The following is a 22063-nucleotide window of genomic DNA, read 5'->3' as shown; positions in this document are numbered from 1 at the left end:
AGGCAGATAAAAGTATTTTTGAGGCAGTTACTCAGACTACCATGCATACCTTTTCTGACCATTACAAGCTAGGCATGTAATTCATGAAAATGGACAATTTTGCCACAGCTATCCTGCAGAATATGGAGGTACTTTGTTCATCCCTGACTGGGCATTCATACTCCCCAAGAAAGTAAACTGCTCTATTACTCTTCTCAAGCAATTTAATGATGCTGGAGCAGAGATCCATATGATGAAGCTAGTACAGTAGTATGAGCATGTTCACTATAACAGGTGATCAAATGGATTTTAAGTGTAAAATGAACCAGAAATGAATTTACCATTTACACTTAAACTTTCCTTTTAAGATAATGAAATATTGTAGGTTTCAGAATTAAAAAACAAGTATACTCATCGATTATCATATTTGTGCAGTATCAGCATGCAGGCTCAATTAGAATTTGTGACTTAATAGTAAATGTTATGTTGTCCCTCTCGCCTTCTTTCTTACTGGAACAGTTCAGAGCCGATACTCGGCTCTGACTTGGCCAGTACACTAGCTCGAAGTCTCTGACTTGGCTTTTGGCTGAACACCTATCCCACAATGCATTGGAGTAATTCCCAGATCTCATTTGCCTCTTGATGAGTTTGGATGCTGTCTTCTTGGCCATGGCTAAGTGTTTTTGATTACATTACTAATAGCTGTTTTTTGACCAATTTCTTGTTGTTAGAGTCCTTGGTTTAGGTAGTTTACCCCTTTTGTAGGGTTTTTGCATAATTCGTTTGTCGCCTGTTTGTGTGTTGCTTTTTGGCCATCGTTTTTTTTCCCTAGGCCTATCCTATCCCTGTCAGTCTTGTGCTAATTGTGTATTTAACTTTAGCTCATTTAAGTTAGAGTGAAGGGTAACCCATTTTTTGTTAGAGGGTTTGTGTTGTCTGTTTCCCATCAGCTTGGCTAGGTCCATTTAAGTTAGAAGGCCTAGCGCCCGTTTAACTTAGAGGGTAGAGCTTTACTTCCCCATACTGTTTTTTGTTGTGTTTTTAGCTTAATTTATGTGCGAAAAGTTTATTGCAGTTTATTGCAGTTTTCAACATGTTTAAAGAACCACAAATCTCTGGGTTCAAGAAATGCCAACAATGCTCCCAAAAAATGTCCATTACTGATTTGCACAGTGTGTGTGTGTGTGTGTGTGTGTGTGTGTGTGTGTGTGTGTGTGTGTGTGTGTGTGTGTGTGTGTGTGTGTGTGTGTGTGTGTACTGTTTAGGTGCTTTTGCAGGTTTTGTCACTCCTTCAGCTCTCGAGTGTTACATGAGAGGAAAAACAAACTGATTCTACAAAGTTTAATATAGCCTTCGTTTAATGAGGCTTTACAGTCTTCTCCTACATCTAGTGACAAGTCCAGGGGACCTTCCTCTTCATCTTCTTCCTTGGCTCATTCAGAGCCTCCAAAGAAAATGCCTAAGTTGAATGAGAAATCTGTCTCCTCGGCTTCACTGCCTTCGGAACCGAGGGAGACAGTCGGTGCAGACAAATCTAGCTCTTCTGTTCCAAAGACTTCGGAACTGATAGAGACTACTTCTCGGAGGCAGTCCATGGAATTAGAACCAGTTTCTCCTACTCTGAGATCCCCTATACTACAAAGGTCTCGATCCCCCTCTCTTTCATCCAGGTCCTCTAGGAGCTTATCTGATGATGATGTGGACAGGGTGGTGCACAGGCTTTTGAAGTCATTGGCGCTGGCAAAGTTATTCTTGACTCCGACCCCATCCAAGATGACTACATCCACTATTCCTCCTCCGAGCCAAGCTGGATCTTTGGAGCCGGAATGCCAGATACCTCCTGTGGTAGACTCTTCAGTCCCGAGACCCCTTTGGGATTGTTTAGAACTTTTGACTGCTCCGACACTTTCGGTGCTGTCCAGAGTGCCTAGGAGTTGTAGTTCTCCGGTCAGCTCCAGGGGGGGGGGGGTTCTTCAGTTCCTAGTCTGCCCCTTGGCCCGTCGGTGCAGGTGAGCTCGGCTCCTACATTGGCCTCGGAGCCAATCTCTTTGGTGTCGGGGATTTCCTCCACTTCCTCAGAACCTGGGGTGTCCTCAGAGCTGGGGGGATCGGCCTTTGAGGTGATGAGGAGTGTGCTGTCCCTTACTGCAGCTCTACTCAGGATACTAGCATTCTTCCCCTCAGGCACTGGCGTCTGCTTCAGCACCATCCTGTCCACAGGGCAGCAGAGATTCAGGGCCTCAGGAAGCCCCATTGGGCGAGCCCCACTCTTCCGAGATCTCCCCAGACTTCCCATTTGAGGAGCCACCTCGGAAGAGGACATGCACCAGTACTACTGTATGGTACAGAAACCTGGGTAGTAAAGGCAGTACTGTTGAGGAAGCTAGAGGTGATGGAAATAAAGTGCCTGAGAAGGGTGGTAGGATGCACACTTGTGAGACAGATGAAGAAGTGAGGACATAAGAACAGAAGCCAAAGTAGCTTAAATTGCAGAAGAAGTCAAAAAGAACAGATTACGATGGTTTGGGCACATGTGCAGAAAGGCAGAAGGCAGTCTGGTCAAGAAGATTTGGAACAGACAGGCAGAAGGCAAGAGGAAACAAGGGCTTCCAAGAAAAAGGTGGATTGATTGTGTGAGAGAAGAACTGAGACAGGCCTGATTCTCAAAGAAAGTAGGATAGTGGCATTGAATAGGCAGAGATGACAACAGTTGTCACTACACCCCGATTCCATGTAGAAAATGGAAAAAAGGGGGATGATGATGATGCCTGTGTACATATGTTAGCAGCTGACACATTCATATGTAACAGACATTCTAAATCAGTACTTGATAGCACGATTCACTGACATTCTGGTAAGAAAATGATAACATTTTTAACGTGCATAGAACCACGTCTTAGTATCAACATTCAGATGGTCAGTTAAAATTTTTTAGAACACTAAAACTGAATCTTGTTCGCTTGAATCCACTCACTTTGTCATAGAGAACAATATTCTGTTTCCTTTACTTGTTTCGCGTTTGTTTATAACTTGCTTTATGATGATTGTGAGAACCCAGTTAACAGGCAGTTCTTTGGCTAAATAAAACTACATTATCTAATGTTGTGCTCTGTTATGTTTTTAACAGCTACACTATGGTGTGGGAAAAGTGCAGATGAACTTCCTCCATTTACTTACTGCAGAAGCTATCCAAACTGTTACCATCCACTGTCTTAACATCTCAGTCTGGGGAAGCAAAGAAGCAGCTCTTCAGAAAACATGCCTTCAGTTCAGGGGATGGAATGGCCAGTTGTTTGAGGCAAACAAGCTACCTGAACCACAACTGTTACAGGATGGATGCAAGGTAATGTAATCCCTTTTTTAATATTTAAAAGGATATGGTAGTTTCATTATTCAATATACAAAGACACAAGAAAAATATAAATCAAGAATTATTTTATATGTTTGTGTTTTACATGAAATGGTGTTTTATTGGCCTTTTCAATGAACTGTTTGTTTTATACCCTAGCCTTCTCTACGTAGCCTCTTTGACTGACCCCTTATGTTTCTGCCCTGTTTGGTGAGATAAGAGACATGGGTAGTGGTGGTAAGATGCCACTCTGTAGTTTTTTCTGCAACTTTTAATGTTTCTTACATCAGTGGGTCAGAAAATATATTGATATTAAAATGGGCCCACACTCTGCTATATGTAGTCATCTACACTGTGCACCCAACACATTATTAGGACACTTGATGGAGCAGGCAGGTTGTGCCTGATATATGCCCTGTCTCTGTGGAAACAGAGTTGACATTACCCCCTCAATCTTTCCAAGTAATGCTTTCAGAATGTAGGCTTCTGTTTAAAATAGATCTTTACTGCGCAAGTTAACATCTTACCCTTATACCTTGAAATTTTTGTTCTACTAGCAGCTGCACTCTGAATGATATTTAATCACTGTATCTGATGCACCGAATCACAGAGTGTTAATAAAACTTGTGGAAGGGGTTACATCATGGTTCTAGCCTTATCAAATTACTGTTTATGTAAAGAAGTTCAGGGTCTTAACTTTGTTTACTCTTTGCTTTACCCTTTGTATATGACATTTACTAATAACATGGAGGTACGTTTATAGATTCAAGATATTCCAAGGGTACTTAGTCTTATGACCATTTACACTTTGACCGTAGCTTAGGAAGGTCATACCGACCATTTTGTGTGAATTTCTGGATGCCTGTCCAGTCATCTAGGTTATGTTTAAAGGAAAGTAGTGATTTGTACTTCTTAGCAAGCAAGGAAAGTTTATTGTAGCTGTTTTGAAGGTGCAAGGTTATTAACCTCTCCATGCACTGTTTTATTTATCTGTCGGTGAAGATATAGACCCCTAGTTCTGCAACTGGTATATCCACTGGACTTGCAAAGATGCAGGAGGTACTGTATAAGTTGGGTCTCTAATGGTGTGGTGAGACAGAGTTCCCACCTCAAAAGTCTGTAAGACACTGCGAAAATTAATACACCTTCCAGCCTCTCAATAGTCAGTGAGTTTAGTCCTTTGATGTTTTTTGGTGTGGAGCCTTTGGTGTCTTTGTAATTGTCTGATATAGTTAGTGAGATAGAATCAAAAGATGGTGATATACTTAGTCATTGGTATGATCAGTGATGAGTAGTAGGGAGTGATTACGTCTTTAGACCTTGTGCTAAATAAAAGGCTTTCCTGACAACCTTTGTCACATGAAGATCAAACAAGAATAAGCTATCAACCCAAGTACGTAGTTCCCTGTGAAGATGCTACACATTTTAGCATTTAGTTTGAGTCCATTTCAGTATGCTAACAGTTTGCTTTGGAGAGTTCATTCTGGGGGATTAGGGTGTTAAAGAGTAACTTAACAACATCCCCCAGTTTGCAGTCATCTGCAGACTTTGTTAGAGATCTTGGCTCTCTGCTTGGAGATCTAAGAAATAAAAAAAAAAAAGGAGAGGTACCACCACTGAGCCCTGAGGGACAGAGCTGGTCACTTTCATAGCTTCTGATGAGGCATCTGCAACTTGTTTTATGAGGGTTCTGTTGTTATCCAGCTAACCAAATATGGATTGATTTTTAAAGTGTTTAAATTTTTTATAATTCCAGCATGAGGAGTGGTGTTGAATGGCCACCATCTACAGCCCTCATAATCCTTTTGAAGAAGTTTACTAGATCAAGTAAATAGGCTTTACCCTTCCCAAAGCCAAACTGTTGGGGTTGAGTCTGTCAAAATTCTTGATATCAGTTTATGAGGTCAGTTATAATATGTTCTGTAGTTTTGCAAATGAGGTTTATAAGACTGATAGGTCTGTAATTACCCAGGTCAGTTGTAGGACATCACAACCGCAGTGGACCACTCACAAGAGGTAAAACCAGTAGCTAAACTTAGGATACATTATTGTTCCGTCCATCCATCAAATAACCCAACCATTGACATGATGGAAAGGGACAATAAAAATTTGTCATTATGGTAAGTACATAACTTATAATGTGAAGTTGTTCTATCTCGCCGTTCATTCTTACAGATGGGTTTGGAGCTGATCCTCGGCTCCGAGTCGGCCTACTACAAAGCTCAAGGTCTTCAGATAGCTTGAGGCCAAGTTCCTATCCCATGATGCACTTAAAGTTACTTCTGATCTAGTTTGCCGCTACAGTAGATCGGAGGTTCTCACTAGCTCGGGCCAGTAAAAACCTTATTTTCTTGAAAATATTTTATAATATTGATAACTTTTTTTTTATCTATATCTTAGATACTTAGATAACCTCTTATAGATTTTTGTGTAGTTTCCCTTCCCTTGGCGTGCCTTTTTTTCTTAAACTAGTAATTAGCTCTCTTGGCCTCGTTTTATTTTAGGCCTTGTTAAAACTTTATTAGTACTTTAGATAGTTGTGTGCTTAGAATAGTGACCTTTCTTTCACAGCTTGTTACATTTAGTCTTTGACTTTGAATCGTGAATTTCTGTCACAACTTTCAAATAATTAGTCTTAGCACTTAGGTAAATAGTGTGTGTCTAATAGTAGTTTATAGTGTAGTTGTGTACCTAACTTTGATATTTTTACTCTTTAGAGTTTAGATAAATAGTATTGTGTGTGTGTGTGTGTGTGTGTGTGTGTGTGTGTGTGTGTGTGTGTGTGTGTGTGTGTGTTCTGATTACTATTTAAGCCCATAGTTTTAAAAGGGCTTGTTTGATATTTCTTGTTTAGGTGTGTCTAGTTCTTTACAGCACCTTCTTGAGATTGTGTTTGTTTACAGTATGGCTGACCATGATAAAAGATAAACACCCTAAATCAGGGTTTAAGAAATGTCCTAAATGTGGGCAGAAAATGTCTGTCACTGACAGTCATGTGAATTGTGTTTATTGTTTGGGAGCATTGCATCTCCAGGAAAGCTGCTCCATCTGTCATTCCTTCTGTTCTGGGGTTCTCCAGGAGAGAAATAGAAAGTTAATTGACAGAGGTTTAGTTAAACCTTCCTTTCAAGAAGCTTTGAGCAACCAGGACGGGTCCAGCAAATCCTCAAAGACTTCTAAGACTTCTACTTCTTCTGAGGTAAACAAATCAAAAAAATCTTCAACATTGGTTCCACAGACCTCGGAGTCGACCGTCTTGTCCTTTCGGAGCCAGTCCCCAGTTTTGGAACCAGTATCCAAAGTGCCTAAGTCTCCACTCCTACAATCTGCACCTCCTTCTATCCACTCATCTCGGTCATCGATTAGCCTTTCCGATTTGGATGTGGATCGTGTGGTGCAGAAGCTTTTACAGGCACCGACCTTTGCTAAATTCTTATCAGCTCCGACACAAAAGGCTTCAGAACCGAAGACCCTTTTACCATCTACTACTCTTCCTTCTCTGAGCTGGAGGAGTCAGACTTGATGATTGTTGAGCCTTCAGAGCCAACGCCTGCTCCAGTGTCCTCGGCTCCATTTACTCTGACGTCCTTGGCGCCGATCAAGGAATTTAGGAGCTGACACTCTCTGGTCAGGTGCAGGGAGGATAGTCAGACTGACTTGTCAGTTCCAAATCTGCCTCTCAGGGCTTCGGCTCAGATGAGCTCGGCTCCTTCCTCTGGCTCAGAGCCCACTGTCCTGGTGTCGGGGGTATTGACGGTTTCTTCATATCCGTCAGTCCCTTCTCATCTGAGCAGAGGTGCTTTCAAAGCCATGAGGAGAGTTGTGTCTCCTAAGACATCTTCGACTTCAGGTCCGGCTACCTCCTCCCCAAAAGCACCTGTGTCTGCTTCTGCTTCACAGATCCTTGCCAAGCGTAGAGACCCAGAACCTCAGGAAGCCCCATTCGGTGGCCCCTGCTCTTCCGAGACCTCACCAGAAGCCCCCACTGATGAGATTCCCAGGAAGAGAATTTGTAAAAAGAAGCATTTAGATTCCCCTCAGGAGTCTCTCACATCCTATACTGACTTGGATGAATCAGAAGGGTCCCCACGGTCCCCCTCTGAGGATATCTCATTTGCTGAGATACTAGAAATCCTTAGGCAGAGGGCTGACTGGCAGTCCACCAGCCCTACTGAAGATGAGTTTGTTCTCCTGAAGGCTTTCGGGTCTTAGCCCTCCACCTCTTGGGTGTCCCTGCCCTTTGATGAGCTTATGCAGCTGGTCTGACGAAGGGCATGGGAGTCTCCGGACACCATGTAGCCTGTCCCTAGGAGGCCTAATAAATTTATTTCTGCCCCCCAGGACAAATCCTTTCTTACTAAGGGTGTGCCATTTGATGCCATGGTGATGGCGGCAGCCACCAAAAAGGAAATTTCAGAAACTTCCTCCTCTGTCCATCCTCCGAACAGAGATTCTAGGATCATAGTTAGATATGGGAAGTGCACTTACAGTTCAGTGACATTTTACTAGACTGCAAAGAGATCTCCTAAAAGAGCTCAGACATACTCTTCAGGGTACAGTAGCTGCAGGGGCTTCAGATAAAGTTGCCTCCCAGCTTGCTACCCTCAACTCCATAGTAAACTCGTCCATGCGCCTCATTTCATATGCAGCTGATGGAACGAGCAGAGCTGCGGTTGCAGGAATTGCTCTTAGGAGACACTCCTGGATGCGTTTGTGTTCCTTCACGGAGCCCTTCAAGTCATCCTTTGTAAATACCCCTTTTGATGGCTCATCCCTTTCAAGGCCCAAAGTTAAGGAAACTTTGACCAGGTGTGAGCAGGAAGGAAAGACTGTGTCTGCCATTGGAGTCTGTTTTCCACCCATACCAGACCCTACCCCAAGGGTCAAAGGGGAGGAAAGATGTGGTTCTGCAAAGCCCAAGGAGCCTTTCAGGACACGGGTGGTGAGTCCCCCTCCAGGGGCAGAGGAGGGGCAATAATGGAAGGGGGGTCCGCAAAACTAGGGCAACAGAGATCAGTTCTTTGGGAAGCCCTACCATCTCCCCTGCAAGGAGGCCCGACTGTCCTACTCTGAAGGCAGTTGAGGGTTGCTTACCTTTGCATCCAGATGCCTGGCTCAAAATAACAAATGACAACTGGGTGCAAAATATCATTTCCAGAGGATATTTCATTCCTTTCACCACACTCCCTCCATTGACATGAAAAATCCCGGACGTTCCACCCAGTTACAGGGAACAGGCAACAGTAGAGGTCCGATCGTTGCTAACAAAAATAGTCATCCAGCCAGTCCCAGCAGACCAGATAGGATCTGAAAATTACTCAAGATTCTTTTTAGTTCCAAAAAAGACGGGACTGGAGACCCGTATTGTACCTCAGCAGACTAAACTGATCTGTCAAGAACGAGAAGCTCCGGATGGTCACGCTTCAGTCGATACTTCCCTTTTTAGGGAAAGACAATTGGATATGCTCCATAGATCTTCAGGATGCGTACTATCACATAAAAATGGCCAGACCATCCAGGGATCATCTGGACTTCCGGCTGGGAGCCAGTCATTACCAGTTTCGAGCCCTGCTGTTTGGTCTCACTGCAGTCCCCAGAGTGTTCACCAAATGCATGGCAGTGGTCACGGCTCACCTGAGACGCTTAGGATTCCAGGTGTTTCCGTACCTAGACAATTGGCTCCTCACCGCCACCACCAGGTATCAACTCATACAAGCCAGGGACACCACTCTTTCACTCTGCAGTCAGCTGGGCATTACAATAAACTTAGGAAAATCTGCCTTGTCGCCATCGCAACATACCGTTTTTATCGGAGCAGAATTGGACACCACCACCACCACTCTGAGACTTCAGCAGAAAGAGTATTACTACTCCGTCAGCAGGTCCACAGTATCATAGCCAAAAACAAGGCTCCAGCATCAGAAGCACTAAAATTGTTAGGCTTGATTGTAATTGCTGTATTAGCCATACCGTTGGGTCACATGCACATGTGGATTCTGCAATGGCTGTTGTTCACTCAATAGTCTTACCAAGAGCTCCCAATGTCTCATCTTATAATGATCACGAACACATGCAAAAAGGATCTTCAGTGGTGGTTGACCTCTCTTCATGTCACAATGGGTCGTCCTTTTGTTCTACCCCCTCCAGTGGCCACAGTGACCATGGACACTTCTCTGATAGGGTGGGGGGCATATTCAGAGAAGAACAGCCCAAGCCACATGGACCAGTCAAGAGACACATCTGCATATCAGTATCCTAGAGATGAGAGCAGTACTTTTAGCATTGCAGTACTTCCAGGATTCTCTTCCTCTGGGTACAATTGCGATTCAGACAGACAACATATCAGTGGTCTGGTACTTGAACAAACAAGGAGGAACCAGGTCCTACCCCCTTTGTTGTGAGGCTCTAAGAGTATGGCAATGAGCTACATTCACCCAGCACTTTCTGTTAGCGATGCACATCCCAGGGAAATCCAACGTGATAGCAGACATGCTGAGCAGAGCAATTTTGTTGCCTCATGAGTGGTCCCTTAAGAAAAAAATAGCTGACAGGATATTCCGCAGGTGGGGCTAGCCTTGCTGCAACCTTTTTGCCAACCACATGAACACAAAATGCAGAAGCTACTTCGCCCTGATTCCCCCTCCGGGAGAAGCCCCAAGGGATGCACTCGTTCATGATTGGCCACCAGGTCTCATTTATGCATTCCCACTAATTCCGTTGATACCCAAAGTACTACAGAAAGCAAAAGCCCTGGGAAGGACCATCATTCTAATAGCCCCTCATTGGCCTCGTCAAATTTGGTTCCCTTTCCTCTGACTTCATCAATTGGAGGACCCATGGATTCTGGACCCAGTTCTAGATCTTCTGATGCACTCATCGGAGGAACTTCATCCCTCTCTTCAGTCCCTGAAGCTGACAGCTTGGCTGCTCCAATTCCCATCATAGCCAAGTTCCATAACCTTTCTAATGAGATGCAGCAAATTCTAATATCCTCTCATAAATCCTCTATGAGGAAGCTATACTTTAGCAAATGGAAAAAGTGTTCTATATGGGCCTCTCAAAACAACATTGATCCCTACCTAGCCCCTATGGCTTCTATACTAGAGTTCTTGACCATGATTTTCAACAAAAGAGCTGCAGCAGCAACAGTTCGGTTTCAGTTTGCTGCTATCTCTAATTTTCACCTTGGATTTGAAGGATTGAATATAATGTCAAGCAAACTATCCAAAGCCTTTCTCAAAGGTACCTTTCATTTGAGACCACCTGTGAAATCTCCATATACCCCATGGAATCTAAATTTTTTGCTTTCTCGCATTATTCTCCCTCCATTCGAACCAGCTTCCTCATGTGATTTCAATTTTTTGTCATGGAAGACTATCTTTTTAGTAGCTATCATTTTTGCTCGCAAAGTGTCAGAGCTTCAAGCCTTGTTCATTAAGCCTCCTTATTTGATTTTCCATGCTGACAGAGTCTCACTTCGAAGTAATCCCTCCTTTTTGCCTAAAGTTTGTACTGAAGCTAACCTGAACCATATTATTGATTTGCCTGAGTTCTTTCCCAATCACTCCAACAACTTAGAGTGTATGCTGCACAGGCTTGATGTTCATAGACTGCTCAGATTTTACTTGGATAGGACAAAATACTTTAGAAAATCAGAACAGCTTTCCGTTTCCTTTTCAGATGCCAGGAAAGGTATGCCAGTGGCAAAAACAACTCTAAGTGGTTATCCGATTGTATCACATTTGCTTATTCAGCTGCTAATATGCCCTTACAACAAAAAATTAAGGCTCATTCTACCAGAGCAGTGTCTACATCCTCTGCTTTTTCTGCTAGATTTCCTATAGATAACATTTATGCAGCAGCCACTTGGTCAAGACCTCATACCTTTATCACTCATTACAAAGGTGACAGGGCCTCCTTTGGGTCTGCTGTCCTGAAAAACATACTCCCGTGAGCCACTCGAGATAGATGGGGATGCTACCCATCTGTAAGAATGAACGGCAAGCTAGAACAACTTCACATAAAGAAGTTATGTACTTGCCATAACATTCCATGTGAGTTGTTCAACTCGCCTTCATTCTTACTTCCCACCCTCCTACTCCCTCCAGGGTTTTTCGAAGACCAAGATCCTGGATTCTTCCTGGTTGCTCAACCTTTCTATAGCTTTCTCTTACAGAGTGATAGAATGACATATGTTATTATTATAAGCAGCAAACAAGATCTGAGGTAACTCTAGGTGCATCATGGGATAGGGACTTGGCCTCGAGCTATTTGAAGAACTCGAGCTTTGTAGTAGGCCAACTCGGAGCCGAGGATCGGCTCTGAACCCATCTGTAAGAATGAAGGTGAGATGAACAACTCACATGGAATGTTATGGTAAGTAAATAACTTCTTTTTTAAACAGGTTCATAGGTGTTATTTTCTAGGCTAATGACCACAGGAGCCTTTTTTAGCCTAGCCATGCATCCCAAATCTGTGACAAGTTGTGATACCCTTGATAAGTGTAAGCAGGGGTTTGGGAGATGCACCATTTACAGGTTACCTGTGTCCATTAGAGACATAGGTGCCAAACCAGGGACGAATTTCCAGTTTCCCATCCAGTTGTCCAAGTTGCACTTGAATTAGGTTAGGGGGGAACTCTGCTTCACATGGATGGGGTGCCTGTTCCATAGACGTGGTAGTCTGTGGGATACATACCTATCTCTCCAGCAGGACCTATTTATATCACAGGCAAGGTTTAAGTCTTTAGAACGGGTATGTCTGGTGCTGTTTGTTTTGTGGATATGCAGGAGGTCCATCAGAGTAGGGTCTTACAATGCCCTGTATGCCAGGCATAGATCTCCCCTCAAAAGCCTGTAGGAAACAGAATACAGGCGTAGGTCCTTGAGGCGGTCTGCATAGGACATTTTACTTACTTGTTTTAGTGAGGAACCTCTGTGGACATTTCAGTTGTTGGACATGCCTGGTTAGGTACATACCAAAGGGGGCATTGTACTCAATGATAGGTCAGATGAATGCCGAATACAGTGGAACAGTGATTTCCTTGGACTTAGATGCCATACCTTTGTTTATAAGTTGTGCACTATAGAATGATTTCCTCACCACTGTAGATACATGATGGTCAAAGGCTAAATTACTATCTATGTGTCTCCCCAAGTCCCTGACTACTGGGTCAACTCTAAGGGGTGTGTTGTCAATATTATAGTTACCAGGAATGGATGACATCTCAAAGGATACTCTTATGCATTGCTTGGCATTTAGTTTAGTCCATGGCTCTGACACCAGTTATTTGTCTGTGTCAGCCCCTCCTGGAGAACATTTGTGTCAGTGTGAAATTTGATGACAGCTCCTAATTTGCAGTCATCTGCAAATCTAGTCAGCCAGACACCATTGATATTGGCCTTGACTTCTGAGAAGTAAATGCCAAAAAGGAGTGGTATAAAGACTGATCCCTGAGGGACTCCACTTGTGACTGGCCTCTTTGTAGAGGTGGACTCCCCAATTCTAACTTGCTGGGTCTTGGTCTTTGAGCCAGTTGACTATCCACCGGGTGACACACAGGTTTGCACCTAACCTCTTGGGTTTGTCAACAATGCCTGAGTGGGGTTTTGTGTCAAATGCCTTGGCCAGGTCAAGGTAGGCAGTGTGAACAATTTTTCCCTCATCCATTGCTTTAGTAACCTTCTCAAAGAACTCCACCAGGTTGAGTAGGCGTGATCTGCCCTTGACAAAACCAGACTGGGTTGGGTAAAGTGTCTGGCAGTTTACTATATCTGTGTTGATCATCTCCATGATAATTCTTTCCATGGCTTTACATATGAGACTTGTGAGACTTATGGGTCTGTAGTTTCCAGGGTCTATAAATGGCCCACCTTTGTGCAGAGGGATGACTGTTTCCTTTCTGTATTCATGAGGCGCGAAATCTGTTTGAAGGCTACAGTTAAATAGTATTTCCAGGGGCCCTGATAGGTCATGCTTCATGTTTCATGCTATTTAGAAGGCATCCTGAGATATTGTCCGGGTCAATTTATGCAGTGTTCTTGGTCTCAGAGAGAGCATTAAGGACCTGTTCCCTAGCGTTAGTAGGGGGAGTTATATTTTATGATATTTCCTGAGGGAAGGTTGAGGGGGAGAGAGGGGTAAAGTTGGAGCTGAATTTATCATCCAGGAGGTTTGCTATGTCTTCTGGCTCAGTATAGGTGGCTCCATTTACAATGAGCTCTGCTTTTGAGGTTGCGGACATAGCTAAAGAATGCTTTGTGCTTGTCCTTGGCCTGGGAGGCCAAACCTACCTCAAATTTTGCTTTGGTAGATTTTATTTGTCCTCTGAGTTATTTGTTTAGTTTGATGAGAATCCTTTTGTCCTGCTGGGCGCTGCACCTCCTAATTGTTGCCATGATTTTCTTCCTCCTGCTATACAGCCTATTGATTTTGTGATTCCACCAAGGTGGCTTTTTTTTTTAGTTATTTTTGTACTTCTTCATGGTGGGTATAGCTGCCTCTATGCAGCCATTGACATGCTTGTACAGGGTATCTGTGAACAGTTCTGCATAGGCAGCAGTGTTCTCAGGGTTTATGGGGGCTTGCAATTTCGCCAGGTTCTTACTTAATAGCAGGAGGTTAGCCTTAGAATAGTTCTTGAATATTGTCTGGGTGAGCTTTTTCAGCAGTAGTTTGAATAGTGTCTGCAAGGGCATGTTCATCTTCTTCTTTCGGCTTTTTCCCAGTTAGGGGTCGCCACAGCGGATCATCTGTCCGCTCATGATTGGCAGTAGAGTTTTATGGTGTCAAGTTGCCAGCCTGGTGCCCAACCTTCCACAGAAGGCATACACACACACATATGCATGCACTCACGCCTAGGGCCAATTTAGAGTGTCCAATCCACCTACAGCAAGTCTTTGGGATGTGGGAGAAAACCGGAGCACCCGGTGGAAACCCACGCGACCACAGGGAGGACATGCAGATTCCGCACAGAAGGCACCCCAGCCGTGAATCAAACCATTGAACCTCTTGCTGTGAGGCGGCAACGCTAACCGCTGAACCACCATGGCCGTCCCTGCAAGGGCATGTTTATCACTATGTTTAAAAAAATCGATACATTGTCAGGTCCCATGGATGAAGTGCTTTTTGGTCTTAGTTATCACTTTCAGTAAAGGATCTTTAGAGCTAATTAGAGGAATAAGGGAATCATATATTTAGGGGCTTTGACTAGAACTCTCAGGGAGGAAGTAGGCATTACATTTGTTTGCAAGGATATCAGCGATGTCTGTTGGGCCAGAATAGGCCATGCCATTATGAATGCATTATGAGCAATGTAGTGTATTGTTTTGTTTTTTAACATCACAAAAGAATGATTTATAATTATATTTGTATTTAGAAGCCAGTCTAAGTCCATAGGCTCCTTTAGCAGACCTGATAGTGTTCTTCAGTTTTTTTGTAATGCTTTTGATATGATATTTGAGAAGAGTAGATTTGTATCTACTAAATAATGTAGAGTTCTTTCTTTTGCTCTATATTTTACTTATGGTGGTAGACTGCCAAGCTAGTTTGGTTTTGAATTTCCCATGATAGTTGGTTTTGGTAGGGACTGCCAGTTCTTTTTTTTTTTCAAGAAACATCTTTATTAAAATGTCATATTTGACATAGGCCATGTTACATTTATAGAAATGACAGTAAACCATAGAGACACAATCTCAGTTGTAAACCTTATGCATTCCAAACCATGCAACACAATTGTAGCTGCAAATGTTATACATCACTTCATTGTTAGTCATTAAATAGCTCATTGAAATCCTGCCTTCTTTTAAACCTCATTTCCTCCTCTGCATGTATTGATGCCATAGTTCCCATTTTTCCCTATGTAATTTGCTTCTACGCTTTTTTAAATATCCCATTTCCAGTTGTTTTAACTCTGTTACTATCTTCACAACTTCTACTAAAGGTTGTTTAAACTTTGATTTCCATTTTCTAGTAATTGCTTTTTTGCCAGCCATCATAATTAGACTCAGCAAGGCTTTACTATGTCTAGGCTGTTTCGAGTTTGTATCATAGCTCAAAAAAATAATTTCCCTAGTCACTCCAACTTGATTACCCAGCATCTCTGAGAGAGGAGTCTGCAAGGGTCTTTAAAGTCTACCAGCACAACACTCCCAGAAAATATGTTCCCAGTTCCCTCTTTCTGCCCCATCACACCAACATTTGCTGTCTACCTGAGAAAAAATTCTTTGAAGTGTGCTTTGAGTATAAAAATACCTATGTACGCACTTCCAAGCAAAGATGCAAAATCTTCTAGATCTTGTTGCATGTTTGGGAGACATACATATATCCCCCATTGATTCTTTGTGAATGGCATGTCTAATCTCTCTTCCCAGTCCTTCCTAACCTCCTTTGATTGATTCTTATAATTATCATGTAATATTTTATATGCTGTGCTAATTATTCCTTTCTTAATGGTAAGTTCTGTTTTAGATTCTACTAAAAACTCTACCAGTGCTGGTCTTTCATTTAGGACCCCCCCCCCCCAATATCTGTCTCTTTGCCTGTACTCTAATATCAATCCTTGATATGGAAGGCAATCTTTAGCCTGCAGTCCAAATAAGATGTTCTTCGTGTTTCACTGTTGCAGTCATCACACTTGGGTTATCTGCCTGCAGGAAGCCCTCAGTCGGCCCGAATACCAGAGACTTAGTATTTCTGTGTCGGTTGCTGTCACTCCAGGTCTGACGTCAGGTCATCAGGGGTATAAAAACAGGCAGCCGATGCCATTATATCAGCCTTTCCTGATGAGGAGCCTGAGGCAGAAGCAGTTCGCACGAGTGCCGGTCAGCCGGTCCAAATTGAGTTATCCTGATAAGAACCCCATGGGTCTATATTAAAACATCGAATGCTTAAAACAGCGAACAATGTTTCATCAACCCTATTTCAGCGAAAGCTGAAAATGTCGACACCTCAGAACCATGATTTCTTTCGTAGGGAAAGAAATCGCTGTTCCAACCAAAGAAAAAAAAACAGTAAACAGTTCCAAACACATACACACGTACCTTAACCCTAATTTTACCCCCCCCAAAATAAACAGCTGAAAACACATACACACGTAAATCAACCATACATCTAATTAAAAAAAAAAAGTAAACATTTTAAAACATATGCACTTACCTTAACCCGCACCCTAACCCTAAGGTCTTTAACTGTTGCACATTTACACTCGGGAGCTATACTGGATAAGGGAATCTCTGAGACCACACTACAGTGCAGAACACGGCAAAGCAACAAAGCGGTCACGTAACTTCTTTCCCAGGGAAAGAATTCGCTGAACAGCTGCATCGCTGTTTTGCATGTTCGCTCTTTAGGTGTAGATGGAAACGCATTCGACAAAATGCGTTTTCGTCATTCTAATAGGAATCCTACCCCGTTGGGGACCCTTTTTTCTTGCTCTAATCGATGTCATAAAAAGTTAACAATTGTCTTGCCTGTGGAAAGCAAATACCACACCGAGATTTCCATTCTTACTGCGTCATCTGTTTAGGCCCAGACCACGAAGTACCCCACTGTTGGTTTTGCGCCTTGTTTAATGCTCAAACTATTCGTCGTTGGGCCCTTTTTGTTGCTAAATACTTTCGATGTGAAGTTGTTAAATCTCGCCGTTTATTCTCACTGATGGGTTCGGAGCCGATCCTCGGCTCCGACTCGGCCGTTAGCAAAGCTCAAGGTTTGCCAGTAGCTCAAGACCAAGCCCCTTATCCCATGATGCACTGCTGGAATTACCTCAGATCTAGTTTGCTGCGGTACAGATCTCGGTGTTCCAGATAGCTTGGACCAATTTTATTGAATGGATTCATCTATTTGCAAGTTTTAAAAACTTTTTCTTGACTTATTCGTTAGGATAGTTTTATATATATATATATATATATATATATATATATATATATATATATATATATATATATTTCTATATAGATTTAGACTTAGATTTAGATTTAGATAATTGCCCTGTGTTGGCTTGTGTTTTTCTGTAGAGTTGACCTAGTAGTTGGCCTTGTATTTAACCAAATTCCTAGCAGTATTTTAATTTCTTGAGTGTGTTTTTGCATTGTTTAAATTTGTCTAAATTTAAAAAAAGAGATATCTTGTGAGAAAGAGAAGCCACATCTTAAATCTGGCTTCAGAAAATGTCCAGATTGTGGACAAAAAATGTCAGTCACTGATGGGCATTACACCTCCAAGACTCTTGTAGCATCTGTCACTCCTTCTCTTCCAGGGTTCTTTTAGAGAGGAGGAGGAAATTGGTGGATAGGGGTTTACTTCAGCACCCCGTCTCAGAAGCACTGGGTGTGACCAGGATGGTGCTAGTAAATCCTCAAAGTCATCCAAGTCTTCAGGTGACTCCAAAGTATCGAAAAAGGCTAAAAAAAATGGAGGGTGTAGGGTCATCGGTTCCACTGCCCTCGGAACCGAGTGTCCCTTCTGTTCAGAGCCAGCTCACAGCTGTGGAGCCGGTTTCTGAGATTCCCTCATCTCCTCTGCTCCAATCAGCACCCTCGTGCACTCCTCGAAGTCTTCCAGCCTCTCAGATCTGGATATGGACCGGTTGGTGCAGAAGCTTTTACGGGCACCAGGCCTTGCCAAATTGTTGTTGGCTCCGACGCCTACGTCGGAACCGAAGACCATTAAGCCGGACTTGACTGCTCCTCCTCCGAGCCGTACTGGACTTTTGGAGCCGGAGGAGCCTGACCTGATGGTTGTTGAGCCTGTGAAGCCGAGATTCGCTCTGGTGTTATCGGTTCCATCTAATCGGACGTCCTCAGCGCCGACCGGGGACTCTAGAAGCTGACACACTCCTGTCAGGTCCGGAGAAGATAGTCGTACCGATTTCTCGCTGCCGACTCTTCCTCTCGGGGCTTCAGCTAGGATGAGCTCGGCTCCTACCTTGGGCTCGGAGCCCATGGCATTGGTGCGGGAGGATCGGACGGTCCTTTCGAATCTGTCTACCCCTTCTCGTCGGAGCCATGGTGCGTTCGATGCCATGAGGAGAGTCCCGTCTCCAAAGACATCATCAGCATCAGGTCTGGCTTCCTCCTCCCCTCAAGCTTCTGCTTCTACAGGTCAACCCAAGCGTAGAGACCCTGAGCCTCAAGTAGCCCCACAGGGCGTCCCCTGCTCTTCTGAGACCTCCCCAGAAGCCCCTACTGAGGAAGTGCCCAGGAAGAGACTGTGCAAGAGGAGGCACTTGGACTCCCCACAGGAGTCTTTGACATCTGACACTGACTTGGATGAGTCAGAAGGTTCCCCTCTATCCCCCTCTGAGGATATCTCCTTTACAGAGATATCAGAGATCCTTAATCAGAGGGGTGGTTGGCAGTCCAAAAGCCCTACTGAAGATGAGTCAGTGCTCTTGAAGGCGTTTCGGATCTCAACCTTCCACCTCTTGGGTGTCTCCGCCTTACGATGAGCTCATGGAGCTGATCTCTCATAAGGCGTTGAAGTCTCCGGAGGCCATGGAACCTGTCCCTCAGAAGCCAGATAAGTTCATCTCTGCCCCAGTGGACAAAGCTTTTTTGACTAAGGGAGTGCCTGTTGATGCCATGGTGGTGGCAGCAGCGCACCAAAAAGGAAACGTCTGAGACGTCCTCATCTATCCATCCTCCCAACAGAGATTCCAGGATCATGGATAGATATGGGAAATGCATGTTTAGTTCAGCGACCTTTTCCCTTCGATCACTGAATTATTTAACTCATTTTACAAGACTACAAAGAGATCTCCTGAAAGAGCTAGGAGATACTCTCCAGGGTAAGGTAGCTGCAGGGATTGCAGACAAAGTTAACATCCAGCTCGCTACCCTAAACTCAATTGTGAACTCGTCCATGTGTTTCATATCTTACGTAGCTGATGGTTCAAGTAGAGCCGCTAGTTCAGGCATTGCCCTGCGTAGACAAGCTTGGATGCATCTCTGTTCCTTTGCGGAGTCTTTCAAGTTTTCCTTTATCAACACCCCATTTGATGGCTCATCCCTGTTTGGGCCCAAGGTAAAGGAACCTCTAATCAGGTGTGAGTAGGAAGGCAAGACTATGCCGTTGGAGTCTGTTTTTCTACCCCTACTCGGCCCTACCCCAAGGGCCTCAAAGGTGGAAAAATGTGGTTCTGAAAAGCACAGGGAGCCTTTCAGGACACACGTGGAGAAACCCCCTCTAGGAGCAGAGGAGGGGGTTATAATGGAAGATGCCGTCCGCGCGGCATGGGGTGACCGCAACACCAGGGTGACAGAGGCCAATTCTCTGATCAGCCCTACCAGCGCTCCTGAAAGGAGACCCAGCTGTCCGGCTCTGGAGGCTGTCGGGGGTCGCTTATCTTTGTACCCAGAAGCCTGGCTAAGCATAACATCCGATACCTGCATACAAAGCATCATTTCCAGAGAGTATTTCATACCGTTCTCTTCCCCTCCCACTCCTGTCAACAGAATCCCAGATGTTCCACCCAGTCTCAGGGAACAAGCAACTATAGAGGTCCGCAAGTGGCTAGAAAAAAAGAGTCATCCAGGCAGTCCCAGCAGACCAAACAGGATTCAGAATTTACTCAAGATTCTTTTTGGTTCCAAAGAAAACAGGGGAATGGAGACCTATCTTGGCAGACTCAACCAATTTGTAAAAAAAGAGAAGTTCCGAATGGTCACGCTTCAGGCCATTCTTCCCTTTCTAGGGAAAGGTGATTGGATGTGCTCCATCGATCTCAATGACGTGTACTACCACATAAAGATGGACAGACACTCCAGAGATCACCTGTGTTTCCAGCTGGGAGCCAATCACTACCAGTTTCGAGCCCTGCCCTTTGGTCTCACTACAGCCCCCAGAGTGTTCACCAAATGCATGGCAGTGGTCACGGATCAACTGAGGCATCTAAGGTTCCAGGTGTTTCCATATCTAGACGATTGGCTCCTTACTGCCACCACCAGGCATCATTGATCCAGGCAACACAATCTACTCTGACACTCTGCCACCACTTAGGCATCACAGTCAACTTCGAAAAGTCTGCCTTGTCGCTATCGCAGCATACCGTCTTTATAGGAGCAGAGTTAGATACCTCAACCAGCACTCTAAATCTTCCAGTCGAAAGGGTCTCACTTCTTTGCCAACACGTCAACTCATTGGTGTCGAAGAACAGAGCTACAACTGCAGAGGTCTTGAAGGTACTAGGTTTGATGGCAGCAGCAATTCTAGCCATTCTACTCACAAAAATGCATATGCAAATTCTTCAATGGCTCCTGTTCGCTCAATGGTCTTACCAGAAATTGCCAATGAACCATATGATTCTCATCACAAACTCTTACAAGAGGGACCTTCGGTGGTGGTTGACGTCTCTTCATGTCATGGTAGGATGACCCTTTGTGCCCCCCCAGTAGCCACTGTGACTACGGACGCTTCCCTGATAGGGTGGGGGGCATTTTCAGGGAAAGACTGCCCAAGGCACATGGACGGATCAAGAGTCACATCTACATATCAATGTTCTGGAGTTGAGAGCAGTACTTCTGGCGTTGCAGTACTTTCAGGACTCTCTTCCTCTAGGGACAATTGCAATTCAGACAGACATGTCAGTGGTCTGGTACTTGAACAAACAGGGCAGAAACAAGTCTTACCCCCTTTGTCGAGAAGCCCTCAGGGTATGGCAATGGGCTGTGTCATCCCAGCGTTTTCTGTTAGCAACGCACATCCTGGGAAAATCCAATGTGATAGCGGACAAACTGAGCAGGGCAATCCTGTTGCCTCACGAGTGGTCTCTCAACCAACACGTTGTGGACATGATTTTCCACAAATGGGGCCAGCCTTGCTGCGACCTCTTTGCCAGTCACATCAATACCAAATGCAGAAGCTACTTTGCCCTAATATCACCTCCGGGACATCCCCTGATAGACTCACTCATACACAATTGGTTTCCGGGTCTCTTATATGCATTCCCTCCAATTCGATTGATACCCAGGTTTTTACAAAAAGCAAAGTCGCTGGGAAGGACTGTTATCCTTATAGCCCCCCATTGGCCTCGACAGATTTGGTTCCCTTTTCTTTACCATTATCTGCTGCTGGAGGATCCATGGATCCTGGACCCAGTTCCAGACCTCCTGACACACCCGTCAGGGGACCTCCATCCTTCATTGCAGTCTCTAAAGCTGACTGCATGGCTGATCCACTTCCCCAAATAGCCAGGCTTCATTCACTCTCAGATGACACAAGACAAATTCTATTGTCTTCTCATAAGCCATCCACCAGAAAACTATATCGCAGTAAGTGGAAAAGGTTCTCCATTTGGGCCAGTATACAAAAATTTGACCCTCTCCAAGCTCCTTTGTCGTCCATTTTATAGTTTTTGACACTGATTTTTAAGGAAGGAGCAGCAGCTGCCACAGTTCGGGTTCAGTTAGCTGCCATATCTAATTTCCACCTTAGATTGGATGGGTTAAATATTATGGCCCATAAGTTATCTAAGGTTTTTCTCAAAGGTGTTTTTCACATGAGGCCTCCTGTCAAAACCCCTTATTTTCCCTGGAATTTGAATTTTATGCTATCTCAGATAATTCTTCCCCCCTTCAAACCAGCATCATCTTGTGATCTCAAATTTTTGTCCTGGAAAACTATTTTTCTAGTGGCCGTTACTTCTGCCCGCAGAGTGTCAGAACGTCAAGCATTATCTATCAGACCTCCTTATATGATTTTCCATGCGGATAGAGTATCTCTCATAACACACCCCCT

At 44.1% G+C, this 22063-nt stretch overlaps 1 protein-coding gene across 1 annotated transcript in view; it reads left to right on the top strand.

The window, feature by feature from the left end:
• Positions 1-22063, top strand: part of COL24A1 (collagen type XXIV alpha 1 chain) — a 3617818-nt gene that overhangs the window by 3565106 nt on the left and 30649 nt on the right. Inside the window, exon 59 of the mRNA XM_044086026.1 lies at positions 3107-3322. Coding sequence (XP_043941961.1) covers positions 3107-3322 — 216 coding nt within the window. The remainder of the gene's footprint in view (positions 1-3106; positions 3323-22063) is intronic.

The sequence above is a fragment of the Protopterus annectens genome, chromosome 10.part0 (genome assembly GCF_019279795.1).
Source record: "Protopterus annectens isolate FY-2018-M chromosome 10.part0, PAN1.0, whole genome shotgun sequence".
Taxonomy (NCBI): Eukaryota; Metazoa; Chordata; order Ceratodontiformes; family Protopteridae; genus Protopterus; species Protopterus annectens.
This window is presented reverse-complemented; position numbering and strand designations above follow the sequence as displayed.